The sequence below is a fragment of the Portunus trituberculatus genome, chromosome 3, assembly GCF_017591435.1.
Source record: "Portunus trituberculatus isolate SZX2019 chromosome 3, ASM1759143v1, whole genome shotgun sequence".
NCBI lineage: Eukaryota > Metazoa > Arthropoda > Malacostraca > Decapoda > Portunidae > Portunus > Portunus trituberculatus.
This window is the reverse complement of record NC_059257.1, coordinates 8,762,755-8,775,254: the sequence shown is the minus strand read 5'-3', so window position 1 is coordinate 8,775,254 and position 12,500 is coordinate 8,762,755. Positions and strand designations below refer to the sequence as shown.

At 39.8% G+C, this 12,500-nt stretch overlaps 1 protein-coding gene across 2 annotated transcripts in view; it reads left to right on the top strand.

Moving 5' to 3' along the window:
- Window positions 1–12,500, top strand: part of LOC123507601 (lysine-specific demethylase 6A-like) — a 95,883-nt gene that overhangs the window by 50,567 nt on the left and 32,816 nt on the right. The window contains exon 4 of one of the 2 annotated variants that reach the window (XM_045260603.1): window positions 173–193. The exons of the other annotated variant lie outside the window; for it this stretch is intronic. Coding sequence (XP_045116538.1) covers window positions 173–193 — 21 coding nt within the window. The remainder of the gene's footprint in view (window positions 1–172; window positions 194–12,500) is intronic. 2 annotated transcript variants of the gene reach the window in all.

Here is a 12,500-nt window from a genome sequence, read left to right as displayed (position 1 = left end):
GATAACAATAACAACAGAAGAATGACGAAGGAGGAAAAAAAAAATGGTGAAATTACAAAATATAACTAATCCTTTTAATTCTCTTATCTCTTCTCTCTTATCTCTTCTGTGTATTTGATTAATATGTGTTGTTTTGTATTGTTTGTTGATATATTAACTTGTCTTTTCGTAGGTGTGGTGAAAGCTGGCCCAGGTAAACACGCACTTCTCTCCTCTTCTGTTCCTCTTCCTTTCGCTCCTCTCATCTGTAAGGGGACTGGCTATCAAGTGGGCTCTTTTTTTAATTGATTTATTTTCTTATTATTTTGTCTATGAAGTTTTTTTTTTTTTCATTTTTCATTTTATTTATTTTATTTTTTTCCTCTTTGGCATAAATAAAATGTAAGAAAAGGGAAAAAAATGGGGAAATGTAAAGAAAATTAAGAAAAATGGAAAATGCTTCTCTGTCCTTCCCTTTCATTGAGAGAGAGAGAGAGAGAGAGAGAGAGAGAGAGAGAGAGAGAGAGAGAGAGAGATTCACTAACTTTTTCTCTCTATTGCAATCATAAAACTAGAGAGAGAGAGAGAGAGAGAGAGAGAGAGAGAGAGAGAGAGAGAGAGAGATTCACTAACTTTTCCTCTATTTCAATCATAAAACTAGAGAGAGAGAGAGAGAGAGAGATTCACTAACTTTTCTCTGTATTTCAATCATAAAACTAGAGAGAGAGAGAGAGAGAGAGAGAGAGAGAGAGAGAGAGAGAGAGAGAGAGAGATTCACTACCTTTTCTCTCTATTTCAATCATAAAACTAGAGAGAGAGAGAGAGAGAGAGAGAGAGAGAGAGAGAGAGAGAGAGAGAGAGAGAGAGAGAGAGAGATACGTATATTCACATTTTATATAATTTTTCTTTTTTTTTCTTTTTAAGTTGAATTTAGTTTTTTTTTTTTTCTTATCTGGTTAAAATTTTCATGTATAATTTCTACTTTTCTGTTTTTTCATATTTTTCCTTTTCTTTTTAATTTCTAAGGTGAATTTTCATTTTCCTTTCTTTTCTTTCATTTTTTTCTTTTCTTTTCATTTCTTTATTCTCTTTTCTTTTCTTCTTTTCTTTCTTTTCATTTTATCTTTTTCTTTTCCATCCATTTTCTTTTCTTTTCTTTTCTTTATTTAGATTGACAACTATTTTCATTTATTTTTTTCTTTTTCCTTTCATTATCATCATTATTATTTCCTTTTATTCTTCTATTTTTCCTTTCACTATCATCATCATCATCTTTTCCTGTTATTCTTATTTTTCATCTCACTATCATCATTTTCATCATCATTTTCACTATCATCATCATCATTATTACCATCATCATCATTTTCACTATCATCATCATCATCATTATTACCATCATCATCATTTTCACTATCATCATCATTTTCACTATCATCATCATCATTATTACTATCATCATCATTTTCACTATCATCATCATCATCATTACCATCATCATTTTCACTATCATCATCATCATTATTACTATCATCATCATTTTCACTATCATCATCATCATTATTACTATCATCATCATTTTCACTATCATCATTGTCATCATCATTACTATCATCATCATTTTCACTATCATTGTCATCATCATCATCATTACTATCATCATCATTTTCACTATCATCATCATCATTATTACTATCATCATCATTATTACTATCATCATCATCATCATCGTTATTACTATCATCATCATTTTCACTATCATTGTCATCATCATTATTACTATCATCATAATTTTCACTATCATCATCATCATCATTATTACCATCATCATCATTTTCACTATCATTGTCATCATCATTTTCACTATCATTGTCATCATCATTATTACTATCATCATTTTCACTATCATCATCATCATCATTTTCACTATCATCATCATCATCATCATTACTATCATCATCATTTTCACTATCATCATCATCATTATAACCATCATCATCATCATTTTCCTCTTATTCTTCTATTTCACTATCATCATCATCATCATTTTCTTCTATTCCTTCTTTTCTTCATTTTTCTTATCCTTTCATTCTTTTCACCATTTTCATCATCAGTTTTCTTTTTTATTCATCTTTTCTTCTTTTCATCATTATCATCATTTTCCTCTTCTTCCTTTCTTCTTCTTTTTTTTTTTTTTTGTCTCAGTCGAATCAAATTTCTTTTCAGGTTTTGACACTTTTCCTTTTCCTGTTTTCCTTCTTTTTCTTTTCCTTTTTTTCTTTCTATTTCTTTTTACTTTTATTTCTCATTTTCATTTTTTCTTTTTTATTTTTCTTCTTTTCTTCTTCTTATTTTTCTTTCTCTTTCTTTTCCTTTTTTTTCTCTTTCTATTTCTTTTCCTTTTTATTTTCATTTCCTTCCTTTTTTGTTTCTCTTCATTATTTTCCTCAATTTTTCTTTTTCCTCTAATTTTCTTTCCTTTCTTTTTCTTTCTTTTTCTTCTTTTTCTTTTCTTTTTCTTCAGTAAAAAAACTTGATCAGAGACTTTTCAAAATTACTTCAATTCATGCAAGATTTTTGAAATTCTTTTTATTCATTTTTATTCAGTGAGAGAGAGAGAGAGAGAGAGAGAGAGAGAGAGAGAGAGAGAGAGAGAGAGACGCTAATATCACCCTTATTTGCAAAGTATTGAAGACAGTTTGGCATTTCCTGAACCAGAGAGAGAGAGAGAGAGAGAGAGAGAGAGAGAGAGAGAGAGAGAGGGGGATGAGGTAACCTGTCCTGTTCAGGTGTGTCCCAGGGCGGAGCAGGTGTGTGTGTGTGTGTGTGTGTGTGTGTGTGTGTGTGTGTGTGTGTGTGTGTGTGTGTGTGTGTGTGTGTGTGTGTGTGTTCTCTTACCCCCTTCAAGCTACTACTCTCACCTCTTCCTCTTCCTACTCCTCGTCCTGTTCATCAATCTCCTCCTCCTCCTCCTCCTCCTCCTCCTCCTCCTCCTCCTCCTTTTTTTCCTATTCATCTTGTTCATTTATTTATTTATTTATTTATTTATTTATTCATGTATTTATCAAAAGCAAATTAACAACCGTTGGAATAGAGTAGTAATAGTAGTAGTAGTAGTAGTAGTAGTAGTAGTGGTAGTGGTGGTGGTAGTGTTAGTAGTAGTAGAAATGGTGGTAGTAGTAGTAGTAGTAGTAGTAGTAGTAGCGGTGGTGGTAGTGTTAGTAGTGGTGGTGGTAGTAGTAGTAATGGTGGTGGTAGTAGTAGTAGTAGTAGTAGTAGTAGTAGTAGTAGTAGTAGTATTGATAGATTCAGCCATTTATTATTATTATTATTATTAGTAGTAGTAGTAGTATTGTGTGTGTGTGTGTGTGTGTGTGTGTGTGTGTGTGTGTGTGTGTGTGTGTGTGTGTGTGTGTGTGTGTGTGTGTGTGTGAGGTGAGGGGGCTTTGCTGGTGCGCGGGCGTGTTAGCGTGGGTGGAAGGGTGGATGTACACACACACACACACACACACACACACACACACACACACACACACACACACACACAGCACCTCCAGGGTTTATGCTCCACTGCTTCGGTCAACGCTCCCTCCTCCTTCCCACGCCCTTCCTCCTCCTCCTCCTCCTCCTCCTCCTCCTCCTCCTCCTCCTCCTCCTCCTCCTCCTCCTCCTCCTCCTCCTCCGGCACCTCAAACTTCCCTTCCTCCTTCTCATCGTCATCCTCATCGACACCTTCTTGTCCTCCTCCTCCTCCTCCTCCTCCTCCTCCTCCTCCTCCTCCTCCTCCTCCTTCCAGGTCTCTCTCTTCACTTTGACACCTCATTATCATCTTTGTCATCTTCACTCTCCTCTTTTTCCTCCTCCTCCTCCTCCTCCTCCTCCTCCTCCTCCTCCTCCTCCTCCTCCTCCTCCTCCTCCTCCTCCTCCTCCTCCGCAAAAAGACGTAAATTTTCCTCTCAGCTTTATTTTCCTCTTTTTCTTTCTTTTTTTTTCTTTTTTCCTTCTTTTTTCCTTTTTTCCTTCATTTTTTCTTTTTTTCCTCCATTTTTCCTTCTTTTCCTTCTTTTCCTTCTCTTTTTTCCTCCTTTCCGCCATCTTTCCAATTACGAGTGTGGTTCGGGGTTGCCTACTCATCGTTAGCATCCCATTTTCTTTCACCCTTGAGCAGTAACTAAAAGAAAATGGAAAGAAAACGAGATTATTAGATTGTATACCCGTTTTCTGTTGTCCCTTTAAGGTATAACTCAACTAGAATCGAAAAAAAAGGCAAAGAAAATGGAAATTGATTAGTAACTCACATTTTCTTTCATTTTAAATCGTAAACCAAAAGAAAATGAAAAAGAAAACGGGAATCAGTAACTCCCATTTTCTTTTCCCTTTAAGCTATAACTGAAGTAAAAAAAACCACACATTATTTTACGTGTGTGTGTGTGTGTGTGTGTGTGTGTGTGTGTGTGTGTGTGTGTGTGTGTGTGTGTGTGTGTGGACTTCCTTGAAAGGTCGGCGCCCTCTTGTGTGCACGCTATTCTCTCATCATCACCATCATCATCATCAGCTGTTGTATTAATGTTGTTGTTGTTCTTCTTCTTCTTCTTCTTCTTCTTCTTTCTTCTTCTTCTTCTTCTCTTTCTTTTTCTTTTCTTCTATTTTTTTCGTCTTCATCTTCTTTTTATTTTCTTCTTCTTCTCCTCCTCCTCCTCCTCCTCCTCCTCATTATTCTTCTTTTCCTCCTCCTCTTCAATTTTTAACGTCTTCTTCTTCTTCTTCTTCTTCTTCTTCTTCTCCTTGTCTTTCCGTCCTTCATTTTGTTTTCTATTTTGTCTTTCTTTATTTATTTCCTTATTCTTTCCTTCCATTTATTATTATTATTATTATTATTATTATTATTATTATTATTATTATTATTATTATTTTCCATTCATATATCAAATCAATTATTATTTAAACCTTCACAAAACACTAAGGTAATCTCACACCCACAAAAATACACCACAGAGCACTAATTCCTATCTCACTATCCACTATTCTCACCTCTACGCCCTCCCTGGCAACGATATTTATAGATTAATACAATAATATAAAATTTATACCTAAAAACAATGAAAAAAATTAAGAATACCGTAGTCCCCCTTTAAACGGTGTAGAGAACGGGAGTCATAGAAAACCGGTGTATTTTAAAGGTAACTCAACTATTTTTTCCTTTATTTTTCATTTATTTATTTTATATATTTAAAAAGGGAAATATTTGCCAAAAGGAGCGTAAAATATGGAAAGGAAAAATCGTGATTGGAAAAAAATGAATAAATAGAATAAGATAATGAAGGAAAAGAGTGTGGGAAGAGAGAGAGTGATAAAGGGAAGGAAGGAAGGAAGGAAGGAGGAGAAGAGAGAAATAGAAGAAGAAATGAGGAAGGAGTGATAATATGAGATAAATAGAGGAATAATAGAAAAATAAATGAAAGAGAGAGAGAGAGAGAGAGAGAGAGAGAGGAATAAATGAATGGGGAAGGGGAAGTGGAGGGGGACGGGGTGATGAAAGGGATTAGAACCGGTTAGTGAAGGATACGGTTCCATTGTGTATGATCCTTTAAGATTGCCGACTTTCACACCTCACTTATTGTTATTTACTGGTGTGGTTGAGTTGAATATTTATGAGGTTTGGTGCTCTCTCTCTCTCTCTCTCTCTCTCTCTCTCTCTCTCTCTCTCTCTCTCTCTCTCTCTCTCTCTCTCTCTCTCTCTCTCTCTCTCTCTCTCTCTCTCTCTCTCTCTCTCTCTCTCTCTCTCTCTCTCTCTCTCTCTCTCTCTCTCTCTCTCTCTCTCTCTCTCTCTCTCTCTCTCTCTCTCTCTCTCTCTCTCTCTCTCTCTCTCTCTCTCTCTCTCTCTCTCTCTCTCTCTCTCTCTCTCTCTCTCTCTCTCTCTCTCTCTCTCTCTCTCTCTCTCTCTCTCTCTCTCTCTCTCTCTCTCTCTATGACCATGAAATTAGATCTTAAATTGAAATCATCGCTGTATTAGAGAGAGAGAGAGAGAGAGAGAGAGAGAGAGAGAGAGAATTACAGTTATCCCTAAAGCATCGCCGTTTTCTCTGAAGGCATTTACGTTTTCTTCTTTTTATGGGTAACTTTACAATTATTATTATTTTATTTATTTTTTTTATATAATTTAGTCTAGTCTCTCTCTCTCTCTCTCTCTCTCTCTCTCTCTCTCTCTCTCTCTCTCTCTCTCTCTCTCTCTCTCTCTCACCAACTATTCTCGTTTTCTGTCAACTTGGCTCCATTTTCTATGATTCAGATTAAGAGGGGAAACTCATCCAGTCCAACGAGGGGAAAAAAGGGAAATTATTTGGAATTTTCCCCTTACTTTCCTCCTCCACATTCCACTGGGAAGGGAAAGTGATGAGGGAGAGAGAGAGAGAGAGGAGGAGAGGGAAGGGAGAGGGGGTGACAAGTGTATTTATAGAAGAGAGAGAGAGAGAGAGAGAGAGAGAGAGAGAGAGAGAGAGAGAGAACATACGCAAATATTCAGGGAAGGTAAATCAATGAGAGAGAGAGAGAGAGAGAGAGAGAGAGAGAGAGAGAGGTGTTCAGTGCTCTCTTTAAAATATTCATTCATTTTCTTTTCTTTCATAATTTGTCTTTCTTATTTTCTTTCTTTATTTTCTTTTTATTTGTCTTGTTTATTCAATTATTTCTATCACTTCTTCCGCTTCTTCTTCTTCTTCTTCTTCTTCTTCTTCTTCTTCTTCTTCTTCTTCTTCTTCTTCTTCTTCTTCTACATCTTATTCGTCTATTTCATCTTCTTTATCATCTTATTCTCTATTGTATTCTTATCATATCCTCCTCCTCCTCCTCCTCCTCCTCCTCCTCCTCCTCCTCCTCGTAGTTCTTCTTCTTCATCTTCTTTATCATCCTCTCGTTCTCCACCACCACCACCACCTCCTCCTCCTCCTCCTCCTCCTCCTCCTCCTCCTCCTCCTCCTCCTCAGAAGCGTAGCACAGGGCATTGACTCCAGACGCGCTGGGTTGCCACATTTCACCGTCAGTAACTTGGCAACACTGCAGAGAAACACATTTTGATCCCTCGGGCGTTCCTAAAGGATTCCCGCGCCTTTAGGACCGTGTGTGTGGGCGTGGGAGGGCGTGGGAGGGCGTGAAAGTCCTTTATTATTTATTTTTTCCTTTTTCCTCGTTCAGTCCGGTTAATTGCATATTCCGGGCGTGCGTGACTCTCTACACGACGCAATGTTTTCCTCGTTTTCTTTTGTTTTCCTGTGTTTTTTCCCGTTTTCTGTGGGTTATTTGGTGTTTTTGGTGTTGTGGTGTTATGGTGTGTGTGTCTGTTTGTCCGTGTGGTGTTGCGTGTGGGTGTATTGGTGGCTATGCGATTATCCGGGTTTTTGGTGTACTGGTGGTGGTGGTGGTGGTGTTGGTGTGGCGGAAGTACTACTGTGTGAAGCCTAGTGGTGATGAGGAGGCGTGGCGGTGCGCGGGGAGGCGTGGTGGTGCTTCTTCAACATCACCACCACCACCACCACCACCACCACCAACTACTACTACTACCACCACCACCACCACCACCACCACCATCATCACCAACACCACTTTAATTCTACAGTAACTCACCACCACCACCACTTCCTCCTCCTCCTCCTCCTCCTCCTCCTCCTCCTCCTCCTCCTCCTCCTCCTCCTCCTCCTAAGTAAAATTTTTCCAATGACATTTAGAGAAGAAGAGGAAGAAGAAGAAGAAGGAGGAGGAGGAGGAGGAGGAGGAGGAAGGGAAGATAAGCGTGGGAGGAGAACCTTTAGTAGGAAATGTTGAGGGAAGGAAGAGGAAGAGGAGGAGGAGGAGGAGGAGGAGGAGGAAGACGAAGTTTAGTAAATGAGGAGAGGAAGTGAGAGAGAGAGAGAGAGAGAGAGAGAGAGAGAGAGAGAGAGAGAGAGAGAGAGAGAGGAGGCGGAAATGGGGAGTGAGACAAATATAGTGATGGTGATAGTGGTGGTGGTGGTGGTGGTGGTGGTGGTGATGGTGGTGGTGGTGGTGGTGATGGTGGTGGTGGTGATGGTGGTGGTGGTGGTGGTGATGGTGGTGGTGGTGATGGTGGTGGTGATTCACTATTGATTGTTGTAAGAGGAATAGTAGCAGTACTGGTGATGGTCTTCTCTCTCTCTCTCTCTCTCTCTCTCTCTCTCTCTCTCTCTCTCTCTCTCTCTCTCTCTCTCTCTCTCTCTCTCTCTCTCTCTCTCTCTCTCTCTCTCCTCTCTCTCTCTCTCTTCCTTCCTCCCTTCTTCCTTTTCCTCTCTCCCTCCTCCTTTTCTTCTCTCACTTCCGCTCCTTCCTTCTTCCTCTTCTCTTCTTCTTCTTCTCTTCTTCCTCTCTTCTTCCTTCTTCACTCTTCTTGTTGTTGTTGTTTTCATATTCGCTTTTTTTTTTTTTTTTTTGTTGTGTATTTAATTCTCTCTCTCTCTCTCTCTCTCTCTCTCTCTCTCTCTCTCTCTCTCTCTCTCTCTGGTAGGCCTACTCAAGCTTGGATCAATGCTGACTGGGTCCTATAACCCCCACCCCATTTCCCCTCACCCCCTCCCTTCTTCCCCTCTTCCTTCCTTCCCTCATCTTTACTTATAGCCATCTACATTCTCTCTCTCTCTCTCTCTCTCTCTCTCTCTCTCTCTCTCTCTCTCTCTCTCTCTCATTATCATCACCCTTCATTTCCTCCTCCCTCCTCCATTTTTCCCCTCCCTTATCTCCCATCTCTCCATCTCCCCTTTCCTCCCCTCGTTTCCCCTCACATATTCCTCCACTTTCCCTCCCTAAGTTAGCAGTGAATCTCTCTCTCTCTCTCTCTCTCTCTCTCTCTCTCTCTCTCTCTCTCTCTCTCTCTCTCTCTCAAGTTTTGTTACGAAATAGATAGAGAGAGAGAGAGAGAGAGAGAGAGAGAGAGAAAGGGTAAGGTCGAGAGAAAGTGGGCGGAGAGAAGGGAGGAAAGGAGGGAAGGAGAGATAAGTGCATTATTTACTGGGAGGAGGAGGAGGAGGAGGAGGAGGAGGAGGAGGAGGAGGAGGAGGAGGAGGACGAGGAGGAGGAAGAAGGGGCTATGGCATGTTACCTGCCTTAGGGCGCTGTCTTCCTCCTCCTCCTCCTCCTCCTCCTCCTCCTCCTCCTCCTCCTCCTCCTCCTCCTCCTCCTTTTATCTTTCTTTATTTTCTCATTTTTCACTAACTTATTTTCAGTTTATTTTCATTCTAATCTCTTTATTATTGTTGTTGTTGTTGTTGTTGTTGTTCTTCTTCTTCTTCTTCTTCTCCTCCTCCTCCTCCTCCTCCTCCTCCTCCTCCTCCTCCTCCTCCTCCTCCTCCTCCTCCTCTTGTTTTTCTCCTCAACCACAAAACAAAACCAGCTATTATTGTTACCACCACCACCACCACCACTACTACTACTACTACTACTACTACTACTACTACTACTACTACTACTACTACTACTACTACTACTACTACTACTACTACTACTACTATTTTGCCATTTTTTAAGTTATCACTGAGTTTTTTTTCTTATCTTATCTCCTTCTCTTAGTGTGTGTGTGTGTGTGTGTGTGTGTGTGTGTGTGTGTGTGTGTGTGTGTGTGTGTGTGTGTGTCGAGTGCATGTGAGTCCCATGAGTTATATTAGAGAGAGAGAGAGAGAAAATGGAGGTGTAGAAAGATACAGGACATACACTCCACCTTTCTCTCTCTCTCTCTCTCTCTCTCTCTCTCTCTCTCTCTACTTGCATTACAAGGTGAATTAATTCCTTACGACCTACTTTTGTGTGTGTGTGTGTGTGTGTGTGTGTGTGTGTGTGTGTGTGTGTGTGTGTGTGTGTGTGTGTGTGTGTGTGTGTGTTTCCAAGGTTACATGGGTGGAGGTGTTTGTGAGGGTACAATCACGGTACACTCAGAGAGGAGGAGGAGGAGGAGGAGGTGGTGGTGGTGGTGGTGGTGGTGGTGGTGGTGAGGTGATATTTGAAGTGTAGGCAGTGTTGTGGGAGGAGGAGGAGGAGGAGGAGGAGGAGGAGGAGGTGGAGGAGGAAGACGAAGAAGAAGAGGAGGAGGAGGAGGAGGAGTTGTTATTCTATATATCACCGTCTATAATAATTTCTCTCTCTCTCTCTCTCTCTCTCTCTCTCTCTCTCTCTCTCTCTCTCTCTCTCTCTCTCTCTCTCTGTGTTTTCAATTTGTCAGTTGAAAAAATCAGTATTTTTTTACTTTTTTCTTTTTTCTTTTTTCCTTTATTGTTTTATTTCATTCGATGTAGAGGATTAGTCTCTCTCTCTCTCTCTCTCTCTCTCTCTCTCTCTCTCTCTCTCTCTCTCTCTCTCTCTCTCTCTCTTCGTATTTTGTTCAGTTAATCTTGTTTCCTTTTCCTCTCCCTCATGTTTTTCCTATTTTTCCTTTGTCTCTCTCTCTCTCTCTCTCTCTCTCTCTCTCTCTCTCTCTCTCTCTCTCTCTCTCTCTCTCTCTCTCTCCTTTGTTTCATTTTCCTCTTTTCCTTTCATTCCTCTTTTCTCTTCTTTTTCCTTCTTTTCTTATCAGATTTCCTCCATTCCTCTCCTCTCCTTCTCCTTCTCTTCTATCTCTTCTTTTTTCTCTCCCTTTTCCTCTCCTCCTCTTTCTCTCCCCTTCTCTATTTTTCCTCTTCTAGTTCCCATCCAAAATTGCGTGTGTGTGTGTGTGTGTGTGTGTGTGTCTGTGCGCGCACGTGTGTGTGTGTGTGTGTGTGTGTGTGTGTGTGTGTGTGTGTGTGTGTGTGTGTGTGTGTGTGTGTGTGTGTAATATTTATTCGTACTCAGTCGTACCTTCCTCCTCCTCCTCCTCCTCCTCCTCCTCCTCCTCCTCCTCCTCCTCCTCCTTCCTCCTCCTCCTCCCATCACCATCCTTCTCTCTCTCTCTCTCTCTCTCTCTCTCTCTCTCTCTCTCTCTCTCTCTCTCTCTCTCTCTCTCTCTCTCTCTCTCTCTAAACAAAAATGAATAATGAAAAAATGTGTGTGTGTGTGTGTGTGTGTGTGTGTGTGTGTGTGTGTGTGTGTGTGTGTGTGTGTGTGTGTTATCTTATCTTTCTTATGGTGTCTTACGGTACGAATAGGGGAGAATGGGGAGAGAGAGAGGGAGAGGGAGAGGGGAAGATAGATAAAGGGGAGGAAGAAGGGAAGAGAGGGAGAGAGGTTAGTGCCCTGTCTGGACCCTCTCTCTCTCTCTCTCTCTCTCTCTCTCTCTCTCTCTCTCTCTCTCTCTCTCTCTCTCTCTCTCTCTCTCGTGAGGTTAGTGACCCTATCAAGTTAGACGTCACTCACACACACACACACACACACACACACACACACACACACACACACACACACACACACACACACACACATGTTATTTCTATGTTTTCACCTAAGTCTGTCTGTCTGTGTCTGTGTTGGTCTGTCTGTCTGTCTGTCTGTCTGTCTGTCTGTCTGTCTTTTCTTAAAGGTGAGTTTTGTAATTAGATTTTAAAGTTTTATTGAATATGTATGTGTGAGATTATTATTATTATTTTTTATTATTATTATTATTATTTTATTAATATTTTTTTTTTATTATTATTTTTTTTATATTATTTTTTTATTATTATTATTATTATTATTATTATTATTATTATTATTATTATATATTTTATTTATTTTCACTCTCAATATTTTCTGATGGACGAAAAAGATCTACGGGAAACATTTGTACATTTTCACATTTATTACTACTACTACTACTACTACTACTACTACTACTACTACTACTACTACTACTACTACTACTACTACTACTACTATCATTCCTTTCTTGTACACAAAAGCTACACACACACACACACACACACACACACACACACACACACACACACACACACACACACACACACACACACACACACTTTCTCTCTCTCTCTCTCTCTCTCTCTCTCTCTCTCTCTCTCTCTCTCTCTCTCTCTCTCTCTCTCTCTCTCTCTCTCTCTCTCTCTCTCTCTCTCTCTCTCTCTCTCTCTCTCTCTCTCTCTCTCTCCCCTCACTGAAAAAATTACATTACATCGCCTATTCCTTCCTTCATTCCTTCTTTCCATCTATCTATCCATTTTTCCTTCCTTCCTTCCTTCCTTCCTTCCTTCCTTCCTTCCTTCCTTCCTTCCTTCCTTCCTTCCCTCCTTTATTCTTTCATTCCTGGTGTACTGTATCCAGGTTAATAATATGTTGAATAATTAAGTTTGATTTTTATTTCGTGTGTAAAGCAAAGACAAACAAAATAAGAAAATGAATAAATGAAAATAATAATAAAAAAAAAGAATAAATAGATAGATAGATAAATAAGTGGATAATTGTGTATATTTTTTTTTCTTTCTCTTCTTCCTTCCTTCCTTCCTTTTTTCCTTCCTCTCTTTCTCTTATTCACTTTTCCTCCCCTCCTCTTTCGTTCTTACCCCAAATATTACTGTAAGGTCACACACACACACACACACACACACACACACACACACACA